The sequence below is a fragment of the Equus przewalskii genome, chromosome 1, assembly GCF_037783145.1.
Source record: "Equus przewalskii isolate Varuska chromosome 1, EquPr2, whole genome shotgun sequence".
Classification (NCBI taxonomy): Eukaryota; Metazoa; Chordata; class Mammalia; order Perissodactyla; family Equidae; genus Equus; species Equus przewalskii.
The window spans coordinates 31,171,691-31,199,028 of NC_091831.1; the positions used below are offsets into that span (position 1 = coordinate 31,171,691).

The 27,338-nt window shown below is 37.8% G+C and overlaps 1 protein-coding gene across 8 annotated transcripts in view; it reads right to left on the reverse strand.

The window, feature by feature from the left end:
* The window catches only part of R3HCC1L (R3H domain and coiled-coil containing 1 like), a 204,102-nt gene that overhangs the window by 106,109 nt on the left and 70,655 nt on the right, over nucleotides 1-27,338 (reverse strand). For 3 of the 8 annotated variants that reach the window (XM_008526574.2, XM_070609005.1, XM_008526575.2), the window contains exons 4-8: nucleotides 16,747-16,922; nucleotides 12,021-12,091; nucleotides 11,025-11,120; nucleotides 10,378-10,518; nucleotides 2,045-2,846 (exon numbers count right to left, since the gene is read on the reverse strand). In XM_008526574.2, the coding sequence (XP_008524796.2) occupies nucleotides 2,779-2,846; nucleotides 10,378-10,518; nucleotides 11,025-11,120; nucleotides 12,021-12,091; nucleotides 16,747-16,922 (552 nt within the window). In that variant the 3' untranslated portion in view covers nucleotides 2,045-2,778. Of the gene's footprint in view, nucleotides 1-2,044; nucleotides 2,847-10,377; nucleotides 10,519-11,024; nucleotides 11,121-12,020; nucleotides 12,092-16,746; nucleotides 16,923-20,424; nucleotides 20,547-27,338 lie in introns of those variants that run through there. The other 5 variants (XR_011537138.1, XR_011537139.1, XM_008526577.2 and 2 more) reach the window with 2 other exon arrangements.

Sequence of the window (27,338 nt, forward strand, 5' to 3'; positions counted from 1 at the left end):
CCCACATCACAAGTTTGATAGGTGCAGCCAGTTCTAATTCTTGGAAAAAACTACACAAGGGTAGTGCTGTTACACGTCTGAGTTGAAAGGGAAGGACATGGGAAGACTGGTGGCTGGCATGACTTGTAACTAGATGAGGAATGTTAACAGAATACCAACCACCAAATTCCAGACAGAACCAAAAATGTGAGAAGATTTTTCACCTCGGCATACTTTAGTCTCAGAGAAACTAAAGTGCTGGGAACCTCAACTTACTAGGCAGAAGCCTAAGGTATTTCTATTCCACAAAGACCTTCACTCTACAGGGAGCATATCAGAATTGAAGGGGAGTGTACCTTTCTACTATAAAGTCCAGGTGATCCTAGGATTCAGACACGTATGCACAGCAGAGTGCGTTAACTGTCTTCTCGAATACCTGAAAAGGAGTCAGCTGCAGCTACAGGGTGCTCTCCAGTTAGCTCAGCTTATGAAGGCATGGCTTAGATATGGCCAAGGATTTGACTCCCATCTGGGCAAGCTCAATGTAGTCCGTGCTGGGCCACGGCAGGCCATCTTACCTCCAGCCAGTACACATCAATTCCAATCACCAGAAAAATCTAACTCAAAAGCATATTTTCTACTAACCGTAGATGTAGCAGCACTCCACAGATTTCAGTATTGGCTAAAAAAAATCCCTTCTCTGGGTCTGGTTATAAGGATAAGACTGAAAGTTAGAGGTGGCTGACTGTTAGCTGAAAAAAAGCCTAAGCTACTAGCCACTTAGTACACAGCATTAGATTGAGAACACAAGTAACTTCCAGAAATTACGAGGACTACAAAAAAAGCTGAGTAATAAACGTGGGGCTATATGTTACCATTAACAATGCCTTTAAAAGTTAAAATGCTGTCAGAAGGGGGAAACACCCTCAAAGGCAAGTAATAGGGGCAATCATCTCTTTTTTACTGCCCAAGGTCATTCTCAGCCTTGAAGCAGCAAAACAGAGCAACGGTGTGCCTCCGAGGTCTACCACTCAGAATGAAGCCTGGCTCCGGCTCCCTGCATTTCCTTTCAAATGCAGCTGTACAGTTCAAACAGACCTGCCCATCTTAGAGAAGTCTGCTCTCTGAAGACAGACAGCACAATCCTGCAGCTAGCAGCCAAAGAGAGGGGCACTGGCCTAAGTCATCTGGGACCGAAGGTCAGGAGAAGGACGTATTTAATCCCTCAAACGTGGAATGGAGGCGCTGAACACGAACAAGGGACACTTTCAGAACCGAGCAAGAATGAGAAGACGATGCTGAGGAACTGCTGGCGGGCTCTCAGACCAGAATAGCAGCAGGGACAGCTGGGCCAGGACCAAGACCCAAGGCCAGTGTCATCTGAGGAACGTGTGAACAGAGGCCCACCCCACCACGGTCTAGGCGATGCTAATAATCCATCATTGTCATGGGCACTAAATTACACAAAAAAGAGGCTACTGCCCATGGTGAAAGCACAATGAGACACTGTTTCTTGCTACTTCAGCATCTAAGTTCTGGCATTACCGTTTCTTCAGTGTAGAACTACTTTCCAAAAGCACTGAGAATACACATATGAGATGGATAAAGCCCGAGCTGATGGCTCTGACTTGTCGTGTCCTTTAGGGAACCTCTCACTACTCGGAGGTGGTGTCTTATCCTGGCTGCTCTTCGCTGTAATGGATGAGCTGGAGCTTCTTGCCCAGTGCCTCTGGCACAGGCTGAGAAGATCATACCAAGAACATGCTGTGTGACAGATGCCCTCTGCAGGATGTCACATTTGACAGAAATGGGAAAAGGCAAGAGGGTGGAGTCCGGGTGCATAAAGAGGCCAAGAAGGGGAGAGGAGCTGCCACATGCCAATTCCAGGAGAGGCACTTTATAGTATATTCTAGGGCAGAGAGATGATCAGCTCTCTATTCAGTGGGGTTCAATAAAACCAACAGATCCGCTGAACTCATGCACAGAATTACAGGAATGAAGATTCAAGGAGAGCTGCTCTCCAGTTTCTTTGTAGGAATAATAAAATTGACAAATACCAGAGTGATATATGTCATAAAATGGGCTTTAATATCTCCCTCATACAACATCCAGTACTGCTTAAACTGGAACTGGCAGGCAGCTCCCAAGACTGGCTTCCTAGGAGGAATGAAGCTGCCATGCCCCTGGCTGCTGTGCAGCTGGAGCAGCCCCAGGCACTCAGCTCAGTACAAACTCTGGAGTCCAAATATCTGCTACAGTTCACCAACTGTGGAGTTCTGAAACTGGCAGTGTAGATTCTGTGAATACCAAGTACACCAGACACTGTTCTGTCTCTTTGTACTAACTGTGCCCCCTTCTCCCCCTCAATATTGCTGTTCTCAGTTTTGTGAGGTACTAAGGAACACCCTGCCCTTGCAGGGCCTGAATCTCCCATCAGCGCAGGTTTGAATCCTCTGTTGTATTTGCTTAAAACATCTTGGAAGTGGGACCCATGCTAACACGACTTGCCCTGTCCAGATGACTCTTGGAAGTCACATCTTCCATGTTTCTTCCTAGCTGATGGCTCCTTTCTATGCCCAAAACAGGAAAGTGATTCCAAAGAATTGCATTTAGGAGTGAAGACAGACAGGAGTCCATCTTCTTTCTATACCCAGTCAATCCTTGTCTTGATTGTTTTATCTCTTTCTTTCACTAACATGCACATTTGCATGTACACAGAGCTCTGGAAGCATCCTCTTATCTGAAGACTATGGAAATATTTTCTGAATTCATGGGATTATCCCCTTCATTGAGTGATGTTCAAACTGCAGATTGGTCTCTGCCTTCCCAGATGTCTTCCCGTTGCTTGGCTTCCAACCGTTTTCTCTCTATAAATAAGAGCAGTGTTAAAAGTGGTAGTCTACTTCATATAACCAGTGACTTTCCCATAATCCAAATTACAAGGCAAATTTTAATCATGAAACAGCTGGATTTCCTGGTCTTCTCTTACCTAATTCCAGAGTTAAGAACTTTAACTTTCCATGGGCTTTGTAAGTGAAAACAACGTTACTATTACTCTATAACAGAAAAAGATCTGGGCCTAGAGAATAAAAGCTATATGGAATTAGTGAGAATCTAGCAGGATGCAGATTCTAGTCTTGCTGACAACGTATTTATTTTAATTCTATTTCTCAATTGTGTTACTGTTCCAATATAACTGTGCATTATTCCCAGCTTACTGATCTTTACAAGTAATTCAATAGGCGTCAAAAATACGTTTCAATATCCTTCTTTTACCTTCTTGCTCAAATGAAAATGGCAGCCACAGGGGCTTTAGTCATATCTCCCTACTATAATCTCATGGAACAATATTTCTGAGGCAAACCAAATTTCACTATTTTCAGAGCACTTTCAGGAGCCAGAAATTTTCTGGAATACACCATCTCAACATGGAAAAATGACCACATATAATGGAAGCAAACTAAGGACTATTTCTAAAAACAAAAAATGCACAAATCTGGGCAATCTGTCTTCAATTTTTAACATAGATGCTTGGTTTTCATTTAAGAAATGAAATTCATTTCATTTCCTTTCACTAAGACCTGAGAAAATACAGACCATACACGGTTTGGTGGTCTGAGCACTTCACTAGGTGCCACAATACCAGTGCTCATTTCATGGCTAGTCATTGATCTTGACACCACAGAATGCAGATGATAAGCCTAAGTGCTTCCTTCCAAGGGCTATTATTTCAGACAACGTCTGCAAAAGATTTTGCAAGTCATAAACCAAGGGGATTACAGAAATCAAAGGGAGTTTAGAGTTAACACTTGCTATTTTGACCTATCTTTCCAAATCAGCAGAATCCCTTACAAAATTCCTATACTCTATTTGACTGTACTTTAAGGGCAAAGAACTTGGTCAGGAAGCTGACTGGCACTTGGAAACGTGAAAAAGAGAAATTCACTGCTATTTGGGCACCATCTTGTGGCATTATGTGAATATAGCAGCAAAGTTACAAGAGGCAAAAAATGGGGGTCAGCAAATTCCAAACTGAAGGCTAGCTAGTTAATTCAGTGTCCTGTGACTCTGCTTAAGGCAGGCTTGAATGGGGTCGGGATTTTCCAAGCAGAGAGCACTAAGGATAATGACTTGTCTCAAGGACCCCAGGATTTCTTAGGAAGGCACTGTGGTTCTGATTCTTACAAACAGGGGAAAGTTAGAAGGGGATCAAAAGGTAAAAGCAAACTTAGACAAAAGCAATTGAAAACTGGTTCTGGATTACAAGAAAAAGTGAAGAAACCAGAAAAGTGAACTATTAGAACTCAAACTCTTCGATAAGCTTGGATACTTAAATCAGAAAGGCATACGGGAAGTAATAAGAAAAGAAATCAAGGAGCAATAGAAAAATATGACTGGCCCATAAGCCACAATTCCAAAATCAAAGCAGTTCTGAAAACAAAGTTTTGTTTTTTTAAAAGCTTGGGGCCAAAACTCATTTGGTGGTAAACCTAACCTGAAAAGACACAAGGCTATTTATAGTCTTTTTTCGTATGGCTACTTATAATGCCATATTTTCTGCTGCAGAACTATTAATGTTAACAAGTTTGATTTTGATATTATGAAGCATATTAACCATATTACCTTTCTAAAATTGGAAAAGTTCTGAATTCTGAAATATTTCCTAATCTAATGCTTTCTAATAAAAGACAGTAGATCTTTATTACCAAATACATGTAAATACGATGAAATTCTGGTGGTAAACCACATGAGAAAACCAGTAAGAGTAGGGAGACAAATTAAAAAGCACAAAGAAATAGTGAAAATGTGAGGCATAAATTTAGAAATACAGACCATGAATAAAATAGAGAAACATAAGTTAGTATGACACTTAAAAATACTTTCTTCATTTTAAAGAGGAAATGGAAGCTTGGAGGGGTTAAGTGACTTGCTGAAGCTTACATAATCAGTGAAAAACTGAAGCTGGAACCCAGTCCTTAAGTCTTAAGCCATCATACTTTCCACTATCCTGACATCTGAAAATATCTACAAAGAAAGGGAAAAAATATGAAAAAAAATGTAGTGACAGAAAGATAAAGAAACATGTTGAAAGGAAAGCAGATAATAGCTGATAGACTGCATGAAAAAGCTCCTATTAACTTTATCTCCAACAATTATAAAAGTAAACTAAGTAAAGAGAAAGCCCAACAGCAGCCATAAGGGCATGAAACTAAGGAAGAAGAGAAGAATGAGTATGAGATGATGAACCTAAAGCACTCATATAAGCCGGCCCTGAAGACTTTCATTTCCCCGTATGATAAACAAACTGGCAGAAATGATTATGTTAAATGAGTTGAGTGAAATCATCACTTCTCGCTGAGGGAGTGGAAAGTGTTGAAGGGGCCAGTTTGGTGTCACGTTTAAAAAAATTAAAGAAAAGAGATGTAAATTAAAACTTTCAAAATTTACTTCTACATCTAGAAAATAATGAGAAAAATCATCACAAAATCCACTGGCAGCCACCTGCAGAGTAATAAGCAACATGAAGACTTAAAGTACAAGTCTGGTCAAACTAATCTAACTGCCTTCTTTTATGGGTTGACACATCTGGTAGATCAAAGAGAATTAATATAAGTAACCTCTTAATTTTAGAAAAGTTTTAGAATTTAGGCTTATCGAGTATTTATGTCATCATTAATATACTGGAAAAATATAATCTGGATCACAGAAGTGTTAAGGAGGCATATAACTGAGGGTGGAATGATTCTCAAGGTATTCGTGTCAACACAAAGAACTACGTGCTATTTATTTAGCAATAGTTGGCGAACTGGTCAGTTAGCCCTAGGGCCAACATTTTCATCTCTGATCCAGGCCAAGGACATAAGTTTATTAAACAGCAGGTGACACCAAAAATATGGGTAAATACTGCATGTGAGAGAAAAATATCACATTAATCTGAAAGGAAACATGCTTAGATATGAAGGGAACTGCACATCGGGGGAAAAAAGACACCAAGAAAATACCACACGACCTAGATTATGAGTCAGCAATGCAGCACTGTCCTTGAAGGCAGAATAATGGAATGCCTCAAAAGAATTTCAGAAGGTAGCAATTGTGATTAAATTTTTATTATAGTTAACTAAGTATCCTATAGAGATGATTTTACTTTCAAGTTCTTAGTGATTTAATTAATCAAAGTAGGAGATCAAATTATTGTTTACTCACTCTGCCTTTCAGGCCTGTGACCCAAAAGATGACCTTTTAGAACTAGCCAATTAATCACCTACCCCAAGAATAAAATCGAAATAAGTTATGAAATAAAATTATAGCAGGCTTTGAAAATGAGAGACTAGCTTCTTCTGAGAAGTCCTGACATTTATCTCCAATATCAGGTGGGAACCAACTGTTTCGATAAGTGGAACAAGAGGGAAATTTTACACGTATTCTCAAGTTAGGTCTTTAAAGTGTGGTTTTGTCATTTAGTATGAATCACTAGGTTAAAACATGTGATTAAGTCAAATAGAAAGCACTCAAGGATAATCTCTGCTTTAATTTCCCACTCTTAGCTACCTCTGAGATGTTATGCACTCTGCTGCACTAAAAGATACTTTCTCCATCTTCAAAGACTTATGAACTAAAGCTGTTATCCCCCAGATAAATACAACATGATTTGCTTAAAATGATTTGGGTACTTCCTTTTTCAATTCTTCCCAGAGTAGCTTTACTTTCTGAATCTTCTTTTTAAGGACTACGACACCGACTTCTCACTAAAAGGGTAAGAAAGACCAAAGTAGGGTGGAAGAACTTAGCAGGAAAGTGTTTAAATCCCAAATTCATTAATTAGAAGGGTTACATATGCAGTGGTCACCTCCGGGTTTTATAAAGAAAAACAGGGAGGATCAGAAAGGGTTCAAAGTAGAATCATGAAGGAAATAAGATTTATGAAGAAAAATTAAAGTAACCAATGTCATTCATATATTCAGTCAATGAACATGAATACTGAGTACCTTTTTATGAACCAGTCACTGTGCCAGACAGCAGAGCTCTTACAGTCGGAAAAAGAAAGATAGATTATTCTATAGTATTATTAATAAAACTACCTATATCAGGATGGCACATAGATTTCAATTCCCATGCTAATTTTGATCAATTGGCAACAGTCAAGTCAAAACTCACCAAGGAAGGTAGGTCATGACTGATTAGCACTGTCTGTCATGGATAATGGACAGGGAGCAGCAAGTACATAGTACATATTTGTCATTAGTGGCTCATATTATTATAATAAATCCTAATTTCCCAAGAGTCACATAAATAATAGCATTCTGATTTTGTAAAGCACCTTTCTAAACAATTTTACACAGGTTAACTTATGTTGTGCTCAAAAAGTGCTCAATGATTAGGTAAGTCAAGCATTATTTTTCCTTTGTTGGCAACTGGGGCACAGAGAGGTTTCAGAGACTTGCCCACGGCCACACAGCCAGTTAATAGCAAAAACTCTATTATAGCCCAGATCCCCTCATTCCTGAATGATCTACCCTTGATCTTTACAGTTACAGGCTCTTAGAACAGAATGGTATCCAGATGTTCCCTCCTTCTACTAAGGAAAAAAGAAGAGGAAACTGGTTTAAACTATTACACAAATTTAAGTTAGACCTAAAGAAGAATGTTCTGACAGTGAATGCTGCTGACCATGGGAACAGATAACTAAAAAGAAGCCTGTCATATTTCATTTTCTGAAGACCTTAAAAAAATTTTTATCTTTTTTTCCCTGGGAAAAAAGTCCTTCAAGAGAGATTGGAGTATTGTAGAAGGAGCATGGGTTCTAATTAGAGAGGCCTACGTTCAAATGCCTCCTCTCAATTTACCAGCTGGGTGACCGTAGGCCAGTTACTTAACTTCTCTGGGCCAACTAGAAACTGGAGATAATAACCATGCATCAGAGTTATAACATGCTGCATTGCCTGGAGTTTCCTTCCAATCTTCTTAATCACAAAAAGCTTTTCATGGCTTTTAATATTAAAATCTTCAGAACTAAAGTGAGAGAAGAAAAAATTGCTTAAAATACCAGGTTCATATTTTCTGCCTTACTCAAAGCAGAAAACCCCACCAGATTGTTAAGTCTTAAGGAGAGGAACAACATCTTGCCATCTCTCTAATTCTCCTAAATAGAGAGCACAATGCATCGCACAGGGCAGGTGCTCAGTGAATGCCAAAGGTAGTTGACAGAGTATTACAGAAAATTTACAATAAAGAGTAATGACAAAAAATATGCATTGGAATCTGAGTTGGACTCACCATATAGTGATAATGTTCTACTACTAATAAAAACAGCAGCAGCTAACATTTATCACATAATTATTATAGGTCTATAGAAACAAGAGACAGAGCGTTCATATGGTTTTTGAAGATGACCAAGTATCTTTCGTGGATTATGTCACTTGATTTCCATTTTATGGATGAGGAAACAGAGGCCTCCAGACAGTAAGTAATTTATCCAAGGTCACAGAGCCACAAAATGGCAGAGCTTAGATGTCGAACCAGGCAGTTTGAGTCCAGAGTCCACAATACTATGTACTATGCTGTCCTGACCCCTCCCCGTCCAGTGAAAGAAGATCTGCAACAAAAATATCTGTTCTGTTTAATACCTAAACAGTAATTTCCACAGAAAAAGATCTTTAAGTGAAAAGTCTTGGGCTCCATGCAGACAGATGTAACAGTATTTGCTCAACACATGAAGAAGCCAGAAAGAGATATATCAGGAATGTTCCATATGCATTTTCTCAGATATTAAGAATGGGAGTCCTGAAATATAATAAGGGAACAGTCCTCTATAATCCACACCGCCGCAGCACCAATGGACAGGAGGAACTTATCACAGTGGGTCTCGATCCACTTAAACAAAAGCCCTTCCTTAAAAAGGCAGCAGCAGGGTACCCACTTAGCCAACAGTCTCATTTGTAATTGCATCACTGAAAGTCCTCTGTGTAGCTGGGCATTTAAAACAAATACTGCAAGTGGAGATCATGCTGATGTGCCTAGAGAGAAACGGAGGGGAATCCTCAGGTGCTACCCACACAAAAGCACTGCTGCAGCACCTGTACAGACAGGTGATATCACGCTCCCAGGCAAGCTTGATGCACTGCAAAGAGTCATATCTCCTTTCATAGATACTGCTGTTATTACCTCTACTGATCTTCTGAGATAACTGTGCTTATCACAGAGAAATCATTTTCCACAGGGATAACCAATTAATAAAGAGTTAAGGACACTGCACATTCTCCTTTAATCTAGTTCTGTTATTGCCATCTATAAAAACCAGAGGAGTCTTCCCGTTTCTATAGTCTGCAGGAGGCCTTTAAGTGAACAACACACTGGAAAAATCAAAACTGCCTCATTATAATCATTAAGGTTTCAAAAATTAGTTGGGTTCAACCCTGAAACTCTAGCACCTGCCATGACACACTCTGTCACTGGTTATCTGGCCAGTGCAGCTGAGAGCCTGCAAGCTGCCTGCTATCACCAAAGCAGAGTGGACAGGAAGTATTAATGGCCTTGTTAGACCGGCAATAAACAAGGAGTTTGAAACTTCAATTCGTTTAATGGAAAAATGAAGTTCCTTTTCGGTAAGTGGAATTTTCAGAATAAATTGCCTTCACAGATTCCACAGATCGTGGGCTAAGGCAATGAGACTGTCTAAAGCCTGCAGGTTGATAAAAAGTACTTAAGTGCAAAGCCAGAGTCCCAAGCCTTTACATACAAGTCAACAGCCTATAAAAGAGGAGAGAGATTTTAACCTCAACTCCAAACAAGAGGGAAAGAAATCTCTGCTTGTGGATCATTTGAAATCCTTTCTGAGAACTCTTAGGTACTGGAAAATAATCAGAAGTTAGGTTAATCTAGATGTGCTCTAATGAAGCCACTCAGGACTGTCTTTGAAGAAAAAAAACACCCCCTACAGTTATCATTATCAAATGTCAATTGCTGGCTTTTCCTTAATTTGTCTTCTACCCAAGATCTAAACCATTTTATAGTATCATGGCAATCATGGCCCAGTAAAACCACAGCAAATAATGGTTTCTGCCTGGAAAACTATTACTTCTTCACAGCAAAATTTTTCTCAGAGTTTGGAGCAAGAATTATAGAAAAACCCATGGGTGAGCTAAGAACCGGAAACTATTTCTTGGAAAACAATAGTAGGAGCATGGATCAGGGTGCCTCGGCATGTGGAACATGCAGACAAATCCTGAAGTGTCTTCTTCCTAAATATAAGGCTTAAAAACAATGTCAATGTACTTGGGAAGCTTCTAGGAAACGGAAATGACAAAACGGAATGGGCTTTAGTCATTTTTCTTTTTTTATACATGCCTTATAAAGTGAGCTCTAAAGGGACTAAAGAAGAAAGCCATCACTTCAACTCACCTCGGGCTTCTTGCAATTTCTTGAGCTCTGCTTCCCGTTCAGTTTTGCTCTGCTTACTTCGAACCCCAAGGGCACTGATAACTAACCTTCTGGCTAAGGCTGCTGAAGTCTCAGGACGCTCCTTTGCTGGCTGGAGGAACTCTGAAAGGGAGAAAGGGAGGGAGGAGGAGGGAGGGAGGAGGAGGGAGTAAGGAAGAGAAAGCACTCTAGCTCCAAGTGATTTAACTCAGTAATTAACATACAAAATAGACTAACAAGGGCTGCATCAGCAGTAATTAATATAAGCCTGATAGATGACGATCAGAGGAAATTAACATGGCAAAGCACAAACAGAGCTGGCTTCATTATCTGTATTAACACAATTTCTTACTGTGACTCTATCAAACAGCTAAACAGAGGTAAACTAGATAAGGATATCATCAGGCAAAGTTCCTGCATTGCTTGCCTAGTATCTCCCACTCTCTCCAAGTGGCTGCTCAGATGCCATTATTTCCAACATAGCCTTTTCTTTTTTCCTGTAAGAATATACTTACTTTAATACTAAAAATAAAAGTGATATGTTTTTAGAACTCTGGATGCTGCACAAGTGCTGGAAAAAACAATAACACCACTATCAACATGATAAAGCCCCGAGATGACAGGCTTACCGGCATAAGCTCTAGCTTTGGCCTTGGCTGCTCTCGTGGCCTGTGACAAGGGTCGGGTCTTCACCATGGCATGTTTACTTCCGAGAGCATCACGAGCTGCAAAGAGGAACAAATGTAAGGAAGGAAGAGACACGAAGAAGACTGACGCAAAGGAAAATTTAAGGCTAGTTCTTAGAAAGTTTTTCCTAGATGTTATGCTTTTTTTTTCATGGCAAGCAAAAGAAATTGGTAAACTCTAGAAAATCCAAAAGGAACAACTTGGCAGCGATTATTTTAGATCAGAGATCAGCAAACTATGGCTCTGTGACCGTATCCAGCTAACTATCTGTTTCTGTAAAGTTTTACTGAAATAGAGCCATGTCCATTCCTTTGCATATTGTCTACGGATGTTTTCTTGTTACAGCAGCAGAGTTAAGTAGTGACAGAGATCTTATGCCCTAAAATATTTACTGTCTAGACCTGTACAGAATAAGTCTGCAGACCCGAATTTTAGGTTGTTCAAACAGAAACCAAGATCTCTGATTTCTTTGAATGCCTCTGCATCAGATGTATCATGAGGCCAAGGATACATCTGAAAAGGCCGTTATCATACATTCTGAAAGTAGGTATTACTACCTCTCACCAGAAAGGTTAAAGGGCTACTTAAAATTCATTTGTCTGAGGGGAAAAAAATCACAAATATTGTAAGATTTAGCCACGTTGGCTTCTTCAATCTCTACCTACAATCTGTTTATGCTCTATTATAACTGACAGTTATGCAGCAAACAGCCTTGGAAGGAGCTGACTCTCCCTCCAGATACCAGTGCATGAAGGTGAAAAGGGAGAAGGCGAGCACCTGGGTACCAAAGTACTAGACCTCAAAAACCTGTATCTGTCAATTACCGATACTGGCTGAATAAAATGCCAGCCAACGTTGGAATAGAAGGGAAATAAGAACAAGTAGCAGCAGAAAATGCACAATATTAAAAAGAACACAGAAATCCACTGGGTGAATACCTGTAATCGGACTGGAGAATACTCCTAGGGCATGTGTATCATCCACCCATTTAATATCAAATCCTTTCTTTCTGCAACAAAAGAACAAATTGTATTTCTTAAAATAAAATTTACTTTTATGAAACATCTTTCAAATAGAGTCTCACAAAACATTTCATGAGGAGATAAAGAGAAACACTCAATTAGCACACAGGTGGAATGGGGATAATGACACAAAAAACAGCTTGGAGGACAGAAGAAGCCATTGAATTTTAAAAGCAAATAATACCATCATAAAGAACTACTTGGGAGTATTTTACATTCCAGTCATTTATAGACATCAACTAATTAATCCTCACAAGCCCCTTGGGGAGGTAAAGTATTTAATGCACTATTTACAAGAGATGTTCTTACGGAGGGGAACAGAAGAGGTGGAAAGAGGAAGCAGAGGAGGAGCAGAGGAGGAGCAGAAGAGTATTAGAGGAGGAGGTGGGCAGGGAAGGTCACCTGGATTTAATGCAAATGCAGGCACAGGGACAGAGAGGGAGAAGGACATAGGTCATTCAAAGCAAAAAAATCAGGTAATGGAGAAAAAGGACAGGTATAATCAAAGAGGCTGACCTATTCTTTCTTTCTCGTTTCAGAGAAAGGGAAAATAAGAAAGAATTGTGGCAAAGTCAGAAAAATTCAGGATAAAAGAAATCAAGATAAGAGAAATATCAGACCAGATTAGAAAGAATGACCATTAAGTACTAAAAAAAAACACCTTTATTTTGGAACAGAGCTATACAGTGAGCACAAGGACTATCAGGATGATGCCATGACAGGTGTCATTTTTTCAGCTAGGAGCTTAAAACTGCTCACAGACTCAATACAGTTCTGTGGAAAGAGCAGAGGTTTGAGGATCAGACATAAATGGACTCAGGTTCTGCCACCCTGAGATCCTGGGCAGGTTTAACCTCTCTTTAAGCTAAGTCTGCTCATCTGTAGAAATGGGCACAGTACCTTCCTAACAGAGTTGTGAAAAACGGAAATGAGATCATCCATGACAAAGAACATGGTGTTAAGCAGTTAGTGGGCATTTACTAAATGAATGGTGCTCATTATTTATTAATAGCAATATTCATCAGGAAAATTATTAACTCTGATGAAGATAGTGATTAGCACATAAAGCTGACACTGGTATTTAACTCACAGGTGTTATTATAAGCTTCTGCACCCTGACTTTTTCTTTATTTTTATTAAAGCACTATGAAGAAGAAAAAAGACAACTGCTAAAATATCTTCACTCTTTAACAACCAGTGAAGAAAAAAAATTGCTTTGAGGGAAAAGGAATAAAGGAGGCTTTGAACATTAGTTAGAGAATTTCCTGAATGTAAGGGTAAGTTTGACCGTGACATGAAATGACCACAGGGGTTGGAGACCGCGGACAAGTTCAATAGGAGAAGTCTATATTATAAGATAGTTTGCAAAAATGATAGAAAAAGGCCTAGATAGGTTATGGAGGGCCTTTTAGACTTTGGAACTTCATAATCCTTTAAAATGCTCTTTTGGGAATATTAGGGGGTTTTTATAGAAAAATGGTCTTACAGGTAAGAATAGGAAGAAACAAAGCAAAGGGAAGTTAACAATTCATAAGAATTAACTAATCTTCAGGAAACTCTAGACATCAACAAAACTGATCCTTGGTTTTAATCATTATTAACAACAATCTAAGGTAGTTCTACTTTGGGATTTAATCTCATTGGCTGCTTTTTAAAATCTATTATGCATTTCACATAGAACAGGCCCTGATATTGGGTCTTAACGTAACTGCAATGATTTAGACTAACTGACCTATACTATCTACACAGAGTAAGGTCTATGGCAGAGAAGTGTCCTTCAGGATCCAGTCACCCCTTCCTTCTTTTAGTTATAGAACTGATACTCCCCACCAACCAAATTTAAGTGAGGTATATGGCTGCTAGCTAGTATTGCCTGTTCTAAAACTTCATAAAATAACAGCATGCTTGTTTTTGTACATAAAGTTTCATTGAATACAGCCGTGTTCCTTTGTTTACATCTTGTCTATGGCTGCTTTTGTGCAATGATGGCAGAGTTGCCTAAAACATTTACTATCTGGCCCTTTAAAAAACAGTTGGGGGCTATACCCTAACTGATACAAAATCAAGATGTACATGAATTGATTTTTAAATTTAAATCTATAATATCAAACAATGGACCTGGATCATTTTTAATATCAGGATTGGAGCATTAAAGTATAATCCTTTTTGGTATTGACTAATTCTTTCAGATCTTGAAATCCTTTTTCTCAGTAACTTTTTTTCTAGATTGTTTCTTTATTGCTGAAGCTTATTTTTTCTTACAAGTTAAGGATACAGAAGTATACTTCTGACTCTTTTACCTTTTACATATATGTATAAACTATATACATAACAAGGGTTAGTGCAATTGTTCTCAAACCCACTTACATTAGTTTTAACTTATATTTTCACTACATGATTTAATTAAATAAAATTTAAAGGATGAAATATGAGGCTGAAAAAGATGAGTTGCTGTGTCTATAAAAACTTAATTGAATGCTTTGGAAGACCAGAGAAAGGTGAGGTCACTAAAAAAACCCCAAAAACTTTAATCAATTTACATTTAGGAAAAATAGCTATAAAAGAGAAAACACTTTAACCTATGAGGAATATGTACTCAGATGACTCTGAAGGTACATTAAAGTTCTTGCTGCACTTTAAAGAAATTAAATTGAAAGTCACAGGTGATATATTATGAGGGTGAAGTACAAGAACTCTTCCATCAATAGAGCAATAACTTTAAAAAAAAGGTGGCTTTCGTACCACATCAAAGACTGGCAAGTGAATGAATATTTATATGTGTTGTTAAAATGAACCAGTTGAGACATATAACAATCATTTTTTATCATTCTCCACTGGACTATTTCTACCTCAGTGGTCAGAATAACTTCAAATCAATTTAAGGTGCTCCTGGACTGTTGGGGCTTTTGGGGGCTTGGCAGAAGAAAACACACATCCTCTCAGGAGAAATCCTCTTCTTCTATTGTAGGCCTCAATTCCCATAAAGAAAACTACAAGGAAAATGGTTGGCTCATAGTAAAAAGATAACTAAATCTCCAAAAAAGCAAGTCACTATAAGAGAGAAATTGCAGAAATAGAACTAAAAGGACTTCAGAGAAGACTACAGAAGGTCTATGTTTAATATACTTAAAGAAATTTTTAAAATCGTGAAAATATCTGGAGAAAATAAGAAGCTAAAAAAAATGACCATTCAGACTTGAAAAAAAAATAGAGAACTTTGCAAAATGAAAAAACAAAATGAAATTTAAAAATTCAATGGACAAATTTAACAGCAAATTTAACACAGCTGAAGAAAAACATCGGTGCACTGGGAACTAGAGCTAAAGAATTTACTCAGACTCTAACAGAGACAAAGAGATGGAAAACATGAAAGACAGGTAACATGAGGGTTAAGTGAGAAGGTCTATTATACATTTAATTGGCATCTCAGAGAAGGTAAAAGAGAGAGAAAGACGGGCACAGAGGCAATATTTGAAGAGATAACGTCTGAGTGTTCTCCAAAACCAACAAAAAACACTAATTCACTGATTTAAGAAGCCCAAATAATCTCAAGAAGAATAAATAAAAAGAAATACAAAACCACATCATACTGAAAATACACAATACTAAAGACAAAGAGAAAACCTTAAGAGCATCCAAAGAGCAAAGACATTACATTCAGAAGTGACAACTGTTAGACTTTCAGCTGGCTTCTCATCCTCCACAGAGAAAGCCAGGAGACAGGAGACTAGTATCTTCAAGTTCCTGAAAGAAAAGTAACTGCCAGCCTAGAATTCTATACCCAGCAAAAATGTCTTTCAAGAATGAAGTTGAAATAAAGCCATTAAAAAACAACAAAAACACCCCAACTGAGTTTGTTACCAGCAGACTGTTACTAAATTAATGCTAATAAATATATTTCATGCAGGAGATTTCAGATGGAAGGTATGAGATCCAAGAAGATATAAATCAAGTACACAGAAAGTGGATAAATCTGAATGCTGAATATATAAAACAATAACAACATCAAACAGAGTTTAAAAAGGAAAAAGAAAAAATTAAAAAGAATCAAAATAATCACAACAGCATACTAGTTGCGGGGGGCTAAGAGGTGGGGAATGGAATTGGGGAATGGAGTTAAAAGTCCTTATAATGTTTAGAAAGAGTGTAAAAAATATTAACTTTAGCCATTGATAAGTTAAGCATGCACTTTGTAATAGAACACAGAGTTTCATTTCCCCAAAAAATGGAATGAGAAAAAAATACCTCATCAATCCAAAAGAAGGCAAGAAGAAGAGAAAAAGATGGGACAAGTAAACACACACAAAAAAGATGGCAGGCACACATCTAAATATATCAATAATTACAATAAATATAAATAGACTAAATGTACCATGAAGACAGATTCGGAAGTCATCATTGATGACATTCTTCTTAAATGCTAAAATGGGGCCTAAAAAGACTATTTGGCATTTTTAAGGAACTTAGAAGAAGAGTCGTTTGATATAGAAGATTTCTAATGCACTTGGAAAAGGCAATAAACAAACTTGATGCTAAAGCAAACCAGTGGGGAATATGAAAATACAAGATGAGTTTTCAGAAGACATTTTAGGAAACTTCATCCCACCCTCCCTAACACACCCAACCATTTGCAAATACTTACTGATAACTGCAGAAAACCCGTAGGAGGTCTTCAGTACGAAATTCTTGGGGGAAGTCATAAATTTCAATGACATGTGGGAATTCACAATCACTGAGGTCAATATCAGGAACTTCATAGTTGTAATAATCAAATCTAGATTCCTGGATGCTTTCTCTATTCTTCATATTCCCTGATAACTAGGGAGAGGAGGTATATAAGCAACTGTTACATCAAGCCAGGGCATTATAAAATATTCTACCATATATAATCAATCCTCCTCCTTGTCTCCATGTTCCTATTCCTTAACCTTTAGCATTGTCTCTGTATTAATGCTGTTCATGAATATAATAATGACCAGAGTTCTCTTTCTCAGTTTATATTATACACGTGGAATACTCGAAAAGATGTTGAAATTCCAGCAAAGATAGGCAATGCATGAAAGTTAACTTGCATTTATCAACCAGTGTGTGAGAAAACGTAGAATGATTAATGTAGTGAGTTACAAATGGTACATCTTAGAAAATGAATTTCGGAAAATAGCTGAAGAGATGAATTAATAACATTTGCTTTATTTGATTTTATTGATCAGGCTCATCTCATAGTTTCTTTTCTGAAAGTGAACAAAAACAAAGCAAAATTTTTAGAAATGAAAACACTTTGTGAGTTCACCTTTTGTTGAATGTAGCTTATAAAGGAATTTGTTAAGACAAATGTAAGTGGTACAAGTAATTATATTTAAGGTCCCTAGCATGAGAACTACCTAAAGGAATTCCCACATAGCGGGTTAGTAAGGAATTAATAGTAATGAAAAATACTTAAAATTTGGCTACCCTGTGAAAAAACTGAAGGCTATTAACTATTTCACATCAGAAGCAAGAGAAGGGAAAGGGAAGAATGGAAAGTGGCAGCAAGGCTATCACAGTCATTTTGTTTTTCACCTGTTATAAAACCTAGATGCTAGCACTGACCACCCAAAGCCCTCAGACCCAAAAGTGTCTTCTCTCTGTTAATCAAAAGTCCACCTTGAAGTCCCTTCAAGCTTTCTCTCTTTTATTCTGAGCCTCTTTTCCCATCATGTGAGGAAATGAGAACTTGCAATGCCAAGGATATATCTCCTTTCCTTGGAGAAGTGAAAAATGGATTCAAGAATTTTATTCGGGAAGGAGGGTTGGGGGAAGGTGACATAGGTAAAATCAACAAAAATGTTCATTTATTGCTATGCCTCTAGTTCCTTTTCTCCACTAAATTTCAGTTTTACATCTAAAAAAGTGGGCATAATAATATTACCTACACCTCATAGACAGGGGTGGATTACATGAGATGAGGTAGTAAGTGCTTAGCTTACTGCCAGACACCTAAGTATTCAATGAATTCAACCCACTTTAAACAAATCTTAACTGAGTGCCCAATCTATCACAGGCCAAGCATCACGTTATTCCCACTCTGCTTAGGATGTAGAAAGCAGGAAGAGAATATTCCTCCCACAGTAACAATGAAAAAAACCAGCTGATCCACAAAATCAAAACTTTTCTTGAGTTCACCAGACAGCTGAGAATACAAGACAACCAAGGAGACTGAAATCCACAGAATGACAAGTCCTTCCAAAAAGAAACAGAACACAAACTGTTTTGCCTTTAGCAGATGATGGAAAGACGTGGCCACCACACAAGTGGACAAAAGCCTGGAGTAGGCTGGAGTATCAGTTTAGAACAACTCAGAGCCCCAGAAACAAGGCGGGTCTGCAATGATTTGAAGTCCATCCTTATGCCAGTACCACACTGTCTTGATTACTGTAGTTTTATAACAGGTTTTGAAATCAGGAAGTTTAAGTCTTCCTATGTTCTTTTTCAAAACCATTTTGGCTATTCTGGATCCCTTACATTTCCATATGAATATTGTCAATTTCTGCAAAAAATAAAAAAGGGGCAGCTGGAATTGCATTGAATATATGAATCAATTTGGCAAGTTTCCTAACAATATTAAAAAGAGATGAACATGGGATGTCTTTCCATTTATTTAGGTCTTCTTTAATTTCTTCCAGCAATGTTTTGTAGTTTTTCAGAGTACAAGTTTTATAGTTCTTTTAAGTTTATTCCTAAATATTTTTTTACACTATTGTAAATGGAACTGTTTTCTTCATTTCAGTTTTGGATTTCTGGCATTGACTTTTTTTTAGTAAAGATTTTATTTTTTCCTTTTTCTCCCCAAAGTCCCCCAGTACACAGTTGTATATTCTTTGTTGTGGGTCCTTCTAGTTGTGGCATGTGGGACGCTGCCTCAGCGTGGTTTGATGAGCAGTGCCATGTCCACGCCCAGGATTCGAACCAACAAAACACTGGGCCGCCTTGCAGCGGAGCGTGAGAACTTAACCACTCGGCCACGGGGCCAGCCCCCTGGCATTGACTTTTTGAGTTACTTTGCAAAAACCAAAACACATCACTGCATGTCCATGCATTTACAAATTGGGGCTAAAATATGCATTGTGAGAGGTAAACAACACATGACTACAAAACACCTTGGAAATATAAATTCTAAGAGCCGATTACAAAGAGGCAGGAAAAGACAGGCAGGATGATCTGGCAAGAAAATATGATTATGGTCCTTTGTTCTAACCTAGTCAGCCAAATTGAACTTGTATACTTATATTCCATTTGTGGGGTAACTATGAAGCATTTTGGCTTTTGAGACTGATTAAATGCAAAGTGTTAATAATAGCAAAACATACAATTCTTATGCTACATTTCATGGAACAATAGATACAAAGCCTACAAGTTACACACTCCTGACTAGATTTTCCTGTAACACTCAGATTCTACTATTATCAGGGATTCTGACATTTTCCTAAGAGGAGGAAGAACTTCATTTCATTTCCCCAGGGTATCGATATTGTTGGGATAAGCTTACATTTCTAATTTCCACTGTAACACTTTAATGGAAGTATAGTGGTAGGTAGGAAACTGTTAAAGGTGCTTTTTCTCCTGCAAATCTCAAAAAACATGCACGGGGGCCTTGACAGAGTAAAGGAGACAGGAATATGTGGCACAGAAGGGAGAAATGTCTAAGAGAGGACAATACAGTATGAAGTGAGGACCAGAGCAAGATGGTAAAGCAGAGTGGGGGGTTGGGACCACTGTCATAGAGAGATTAGACACGGCAGTGCAGACTGCTTTAAGGAAAGACGAAAAGATCTGATGCAATGATTACGTAGATACCTTTGTAGCAGACGTGCACCGCCCAACACAGTAGCTATCGCCCACAAGTGGCTACTGAGTACTTGAAATGTGGCTACTCTAAATTGAGATGTGTTTTATCTATAAAATACACATCAGATTTCAAAGACTTAATACAAAAAAATCTAAAATATCTCATTAATAATTTCTTATATTGATTACATGTTGAAATATTTTGAATATATTAGATTGAAAATATATTGTTAATTTCACCCGTTTCTTTTTACGTTTTTTAATGTGGCTACAAGAAAATTTTATACACAAGGCTCACATCTGAAGCTTGCATCGTATTTCTATTGTAGACAATTGAAATGTTTACTCGAAGAATCACACGTAGTGAGGCAATACTTGCTATATTGTCAATGTGAAACCTTCATATAGTAAGACTCACATACATATTTTTCTTTTTTACGGGCAAGAAATGTTTAATAAAGCAATAATAGAAGGGGAGAGGTTTATAAAATATTACCTGATTTGCCGTGACATAACTGCCCTGATTGCTACTTGTAGAGGGAAAAGAGAGTAGCAAGTCAACTAGGCATGCATCACTGAGCTTTTTATTTTTTGTTGGTTTTTGCTCGATTCTTGGTTCTTTGAGATAAAAAAGGAAAAGCAAAAAGTTCTGAAGTTACAAGTCAGTTACTTTCTAACAAGCCAGTTACTCTCTACAGACGAAAAATAAAAATAAGCTACATTATTTTGGAATAAGGTTATCTTTATATCTTTGACAGATGCACAGTTTTTATCATCCCAATTACAAAGACGGAGAATTGCATCATAGAGAGACTAAAGGATATCCTTAAGGTTACAAAGCAAATTACTGACAAAGTTTGAAACATATCTCAGGTCTCCTGACTGCTAGTCTAGTATCCCTTTCATAACATGATGAAATAGCCTTACAGTGAACAGAATCAGAATCAGTGGCTGTAGCAGTGTTCAGGACAACTAATTCTCTCTGACTAAGGATTTATGGATATAAGCTGTTCTAGGAGGAAGGGGAGAGGGAAGGGAAGGGAAAGGAAGAAGAGAAAGAAGGACTAAGGGACGGAGGATCAACAGTAAAGCTGAAAAGACAACTCAGGGTTGTTGATTTCTTTCCAGTCCTATATTCTAGATAGCATACAGACTATAGATTAAACCTCCCAAAACACGGCTTTGATCATATTATTCCTTTGATGGAAAATATTCAATGGCTATATTTAAAGCTCCTATAACCTGGCCCCAACCTACCGGTGGTAGACAGAATAATGGCCTCTCAAAGATGCCCAAAATATATAAAGAACTCATCCATCTCAACAACAAAAAAACTAACAACCCAACTGAAAAATGGGCAAAAGATCTGAATAAAGATTCTCCAAGATGGCCAACAGGCACATGAAAGGATGTTCAGTATCATTAACTATCAGGGAAATGCAAATCAAAACTACAATGAGATATCATCTCACTCCCTCAGAATGGCTACAATCAACAAGACAGGAAACAAGCGTTGGAAAGGATGTGGAGAGAAGGGAACCCTCGTACACTGCTGGTGGGAGTGCAAACTGGTGCAGCCACTATGGGAAACAGTATGGAGACTCCTCAGAAAATTAAGAACAGAACTACCATAGGATCCAGCTATTCCACTGCTGGGTATTTACCCAAAGAACACGAAAACACGAATGCATAAAGATACATGCACCCCTATGTTCTTCGCAGTATTATTCACAATAGTCAAGACTTGGAAGCAACCTAGGTGCCCATCAAGGGATGAATGGATAAAGATGTGGTACATACACACAATGGAATGCTACTCAGCCATAAGAAACAATGAAATCTTGGCCATTTGTGACAACATGGACGGACCTTGAGGGTATTATGCTAAGTAAAATAAGTCAGAGGGAGAAGTCAAATACTGTATGATCTCACTCATAAGTAGAAGATAAAAACAACAACAAACAATCACAAAGAGACAGAGATTGGATTGGTGGTTACCACAGGGAAATGGAGGAGGGTGAAATGGGTGATTAGTTCATGTGTGTGGTGATGGACTGTAATTAGTTTTTGGGTAGTGAACATGATGTAATCTACAGAGGAATCAAAACATAATGATGTACACCTGAAATTTACATAATTTTATAAACCAATGTTACTGCAATAAAGGAAAAAATTTTTTAAAAAAAGATGCTTATGTCCTAATTCCCTTTACCTGTGAATATGTTACATGGAAAGGAGAATTAAGGTAGCAAATGGAATTAACATTGCTAATCAGCTGACTTTAAAATAGGGAGATTATCCTGGATTATCTGGGTGGCCAGTATAATCACAAAGGTTCTTAAAAGCAGAGGAGCTCAGAGGCATTAGAGTCAGTGTGTTAGAGTGATATGATATTAAAAAAACTTGACTGGCCATTGCTAGTTTTGAAGATCGAAGGGAGCCATGAACCAAGGAATGTGGGCAGCCTCCAGAAGCCGAAAAAGACAGGAAACGGCTCCTCCCTTAGAGCCTCTAGAAAAGAACACAGCCCTGCCAACACCTTAATTTTAGTCCAGTGAGACCCATTTTGGACTTCTGACCCCTAGAACTGTAAGATAAAAAATCTGCGTTGTTTTAAGACACCAGTCTGGGGTAACTTATTACAGCGGCAATAGCAAATTAATATACTTTCCTTTCTAGCTTTATCTCATGTCACCCCTTCAAATATGCTATATTCCAACCAAAGAGTAATACTCACTATGCCTCAACAAATCTTGCTTCTTCCTGCCTACCGCTTTGGTCACATTATTTTGCAAGAGCTGCTACCTGTCAGTTTCTCAAATCCCAAAATATCACACCATTCTCCAAGGACATACTCAAACATCAGCTCTTGTATGATTCCTTCCCTAAATACCCCAAAGCATGTATAATCTGACTCTTCCTCTATACTTTCACAGCATCTACCTCATCTGTGCTACTTTTGTAGTACACACCTTATATTACAGCTAGACCCACCTCTTGCTCCAACCTTATCCTGACCACCTAACTGCCCATCCAACATTTAACATACGTCTAACAATCATGAGAAAAAGAACTTGAAGAAAGAATTTTAATACGTAATAAAGTTATAAGAATGAAGAAAGTGCTACCAGTGGGTAGAGGAGAATGAACTTTTCTTACTCTTCCTCACTGCCCAAGTAAAGAAATAATACAGAGAAAAGGCAGAGAAAGGTACCATAGGTAGAAGTGTGCAAAGGCACACAAGGAGTGTGGTATTCATCGAACAGTTCAGGGTGGTTACACTGATTAATGTGAGGACTTGGGGGAGTCTTACGGCTTTAATTGTGCCCCCCTCAAATTCGTATGTTAAAATCCTAACCCCCAGGGACCTTATAACATAATATGACTGTATTTACAGGTCTTCACAGAGGTAACTAAGTTAAAATAAGGTCCTTAGGGTGGACCCTAATTTACTATCAGTGGTGTCTTTCTAAGAAGAGGAAATTTGGACACAGACACAGAGGGAACACCATGTGAAGACACAGAGAGAAGATGGCCATCTACAAGCCAAGGGGAGAGGACTCAGAAGAAATCAACCCTGCTGACACCTTGATCTTGGACTTCCAGCCTCCAGAGTTATGAGAAAACAAATGTCTGTGGTACTCTGCCACAGCCAGTCTAGAGTACTATGTTCTGGCAGCCTAAGCAAACTAATACAGGGAGTGAGCCTGCAGTTTCAGTTTCCTCATGAATATTCTGCTTCTATAATTCAACCATAAGGGACATGTCATATTTATCCCTATATTCCTCCACTGCACAGATTATTTTGCACAAACTAGGCATTCAATAAACATTTGTGAAATGAATAAAATGCACATGCCTCAAGTTAATTACTTTGTCCAAATGCATGCTTAACAAGACTGATTCTACATAGAGCCCTCATCAATAAGGATTTGATTTATGCAACATACAGTTTTTAAATGATTCTGTATGGCAATCTGATATTTGAAAAAAAACCTGACACTTTTTTTCCTTTCCCTTTACCAATAAACTTGAATTGCTATGGTTATATAAATCATGCAGAAAATCCAAAATTAATAAATTATAAAAGGAAAACAACAATAAAATTTCAAAACAGATCATCTAAACTTCTGAGAGTGACAAATTTAGGACCTAAATCTGGGAACATTTTGTATTTTTTACAAGCTGTTCTCATAGCCTGGAACGCTTTGTCTGCTCCTGATCCTTCCTACCCTTTAAGATCCAGCTTCAATCTTTATCTCCTCTTGAAGCTTTCCTTATTGACTCCAATTTGGTGGTCTCTCCTTGCCCTATACTACAATATTGTAACACTTAGCAATTGGATATATACGCTATTTCATCAGTTCTAAGATGCGTATTTTTTCACATTTTGACATCTCTGATATCAAGATGCATCTTACAATCATGCATATTGTCACTACTTTCCTGCAACATGCATGAGCATCAAAAGTACCAGTACCAAAACGTACAGAAAGGGTGGTCAGCAGCATGGAAGAAAATCCAGATATAAGAATAGCTCTATATAAGTGCAAAGGTGACTTAAGAATTCAGCAACAGTTGTTTTTGCTCCTTGTATGTATTCTTTTAAAAAATGTTGCATCACCAAAGTTCTTGATGGCACAGAAGATGAATCAAGATAAAAAGGCATCAATATCAATGACTGAGACAAGAAATTATTAGAAAGAGTTGGACTGTAAATATTAAGTTTTAGGAAAACCTTAACCAATTTACTTCACCTACATTGTCTTTATGTAAGAAATGATAAATGACAAAATTTTATATCTAATTAAGTCTAAAAGAGTTCTTTCAATATGTATAAAATAAAAATTCTAAAGGGTAAGCATTGTATGAAAGTTTATTTTTTTCTTTTCTTAGTGATACATAAAGTAATGATGTATTTCACAATCAATGGTATTTTCAATTCAATGAAACAGAATACTCCTGTATTTTTTTCTAGTCATTTCTCAGAATAAGTCTCATCAGCTCCACAAGACTATAAATTCCTTAAACATTGTTATCCTTCTCTTTTATCCCTCACATTACCAATGTTAGAGCTGAGCACAGAATAGCTCTACGATGTCTGCTGACTGGCTGAGACCTGTCAGGTAGAGGCAAAGGCTTACTATCACGGAAAGAGCCCAGGGCTAGAAACCAGGAGACTTGCATTCTAGTGCCAACTCTGGCACTAACTTAGCTAGGTAAGTAACAACCTTTCCGGGCCTTAGTTACCTTACCTATAAAACAAGAGGGCTAGACTGCACTATGATTCAGGTTCCTTTCAATGTTAACATACCACTTTTTTAAAAAGACTTGTACAGTTCTATCTCTTAGGTTAAATTTCTAGTTCCTAGTGCTTATTGTTCCAGGGCTATGATATCACCCTGGTTCAAATCTTGGAAGGTAGAAATAAGAACACTTTTGTGGGTACTTTTAATTAAAAACAACATAATAAACCACTTTAGTTATGGCTATAACAAATTTAAATATGGGGGGCATCAGGGACAAGGATAACGGAGACTTGAACACAAGTTGTTGGTATAACATTACTGTGGTGACTTCAAACGTCACTGTCTATTTACATATTTACTTACAGAATTAACCCATATAGTCAATTCTCTATTATGTAGGTTTAGGTTATTCAAGTCCTTTATTTTGTTTCTATTTTTCTCTTCCACTGTTATCTTGTGGCTACTTAACTGATAATTAACTCACTTTCTATTGAAGAAAATCAACTTAAAATTTTATTACTTATCACAAACTTTGATAAATTAAAATATTTGGTTGGAGAACAGGCTTAAACTATAAACAAAAAAAATAAGGTTTTTGGATTATCTGGATTTGATTCTATCTAAGGTATTTCAATATCACAGAAAATTGAGAATAACAGCCAAGAATTGTTCATGTTGGTCTATGGTAACATAGATAAATCAAAAGCTAGAATTAAAATGTGTTACCCATTTAACTTCCTATCTTTGGTAGTTAGGGAAATAACACTGTTCATTTAAAAAACTAAAAAGTATTTCAAGTCCTTTTGAATTTCTCATGATCTAAGTTCAAAAATATCCAAAAAGAGTTCCCTAAAAAGACACTACTACTACGATGTGTAATAAACATATAAGTTTCCAGCCTTCTTCTATACTGTTTAGGGTATAAGTCCTTTTCAAAAGCAGAAAAATAAATCTAGATCCTAAACTCTAATACTTTATACATTAAGTAAAAGAGTAGATAATGTCTCCAATAGTATTCCCTCTCTGCAAATAAAATTATGTAATATATCTAGGCTATGCCTCCACTGATCTTCTCAAGAAACCAAGGCCAGAAATGCAAACTTTGGCTTCATAAATTTATAACACAGCATAGGTGGAATGCCATGCAAGGTGCCATCTGAAGATTTCTCTAGAATAAGTAACAGCAATATCTCAATACCTCTGATTATCATCAGTGGGAGAATGCGATTGCCATAGCTTTGGATTAAGCCATAGTAAAAGAGAAGAAAGGGAGGAAGTACACAAGGAAGCAGAAAAGGAGAAGGGCAGAAGGAAATAAGAAAAAAGAAAGCTACAATGATGAGACGTGTATAGTGCCCCAACAGTTGGCTGGATGATCATTTACTGTCCCCAGTGCCAGAGGATAATTTTGAGAGCTCTAATTCTCTCCCATGTATGGCACACAAATATATGGGCAGGGACCAAGTAAATATCACGAACCAACATGGATCTGGCTCCTATTCAGACAGTACAGAAAGGTTAACACAGCAGACTGCTGTTGGCATTCTTGGGAAGATGCTATACAGATCCAGTGAACAGTGAAAACACTCTAGCAGATTAAATTTATAGTCAAGAGGAAGACCGAGAAGGCAGGAAGACATATCTGTATTTTCTTTCCTTCTCAAAACGACTGGAAAGACTACATGAAGAGAGCCCACTGATGAAGTAGAAGGTAAGACTAGACTAGCCTGGAACAGTAAAACTAAGTCAAACAGGGATGCTAGAGGTTTGAATCTTCCCAAGCTAGTCCTGATAGCTTGACTCAGGTATGCTATGATAGTCAGTGAGAATGGCTGTCCATGAGACCTAAGAAAAACTGCAAAGCAGACACACTTAGCATTTTTTGCCATTCTACTCCTTGTTTGATTTCTCTAGTCCCTGATCCACTTTTTCCTTCTACCTCCTTTAGCTACTTAAAATCCTGCATTACACCCAGGCCTGTCCTCCCACATCAAAACTTTTCCTTGTTTATTACTTTATAAAGCATTAGTCTTTGCCTATCTGTCCCTCTCAGAAACAGGCAATAGATATGTTCTTCTGACCTTCAAACTGCAGACTCAGACCTACTGGTTTAAGACATGAGTCAGTTTTGTTCCTGGTAGGCAATATAATAGTATGACCC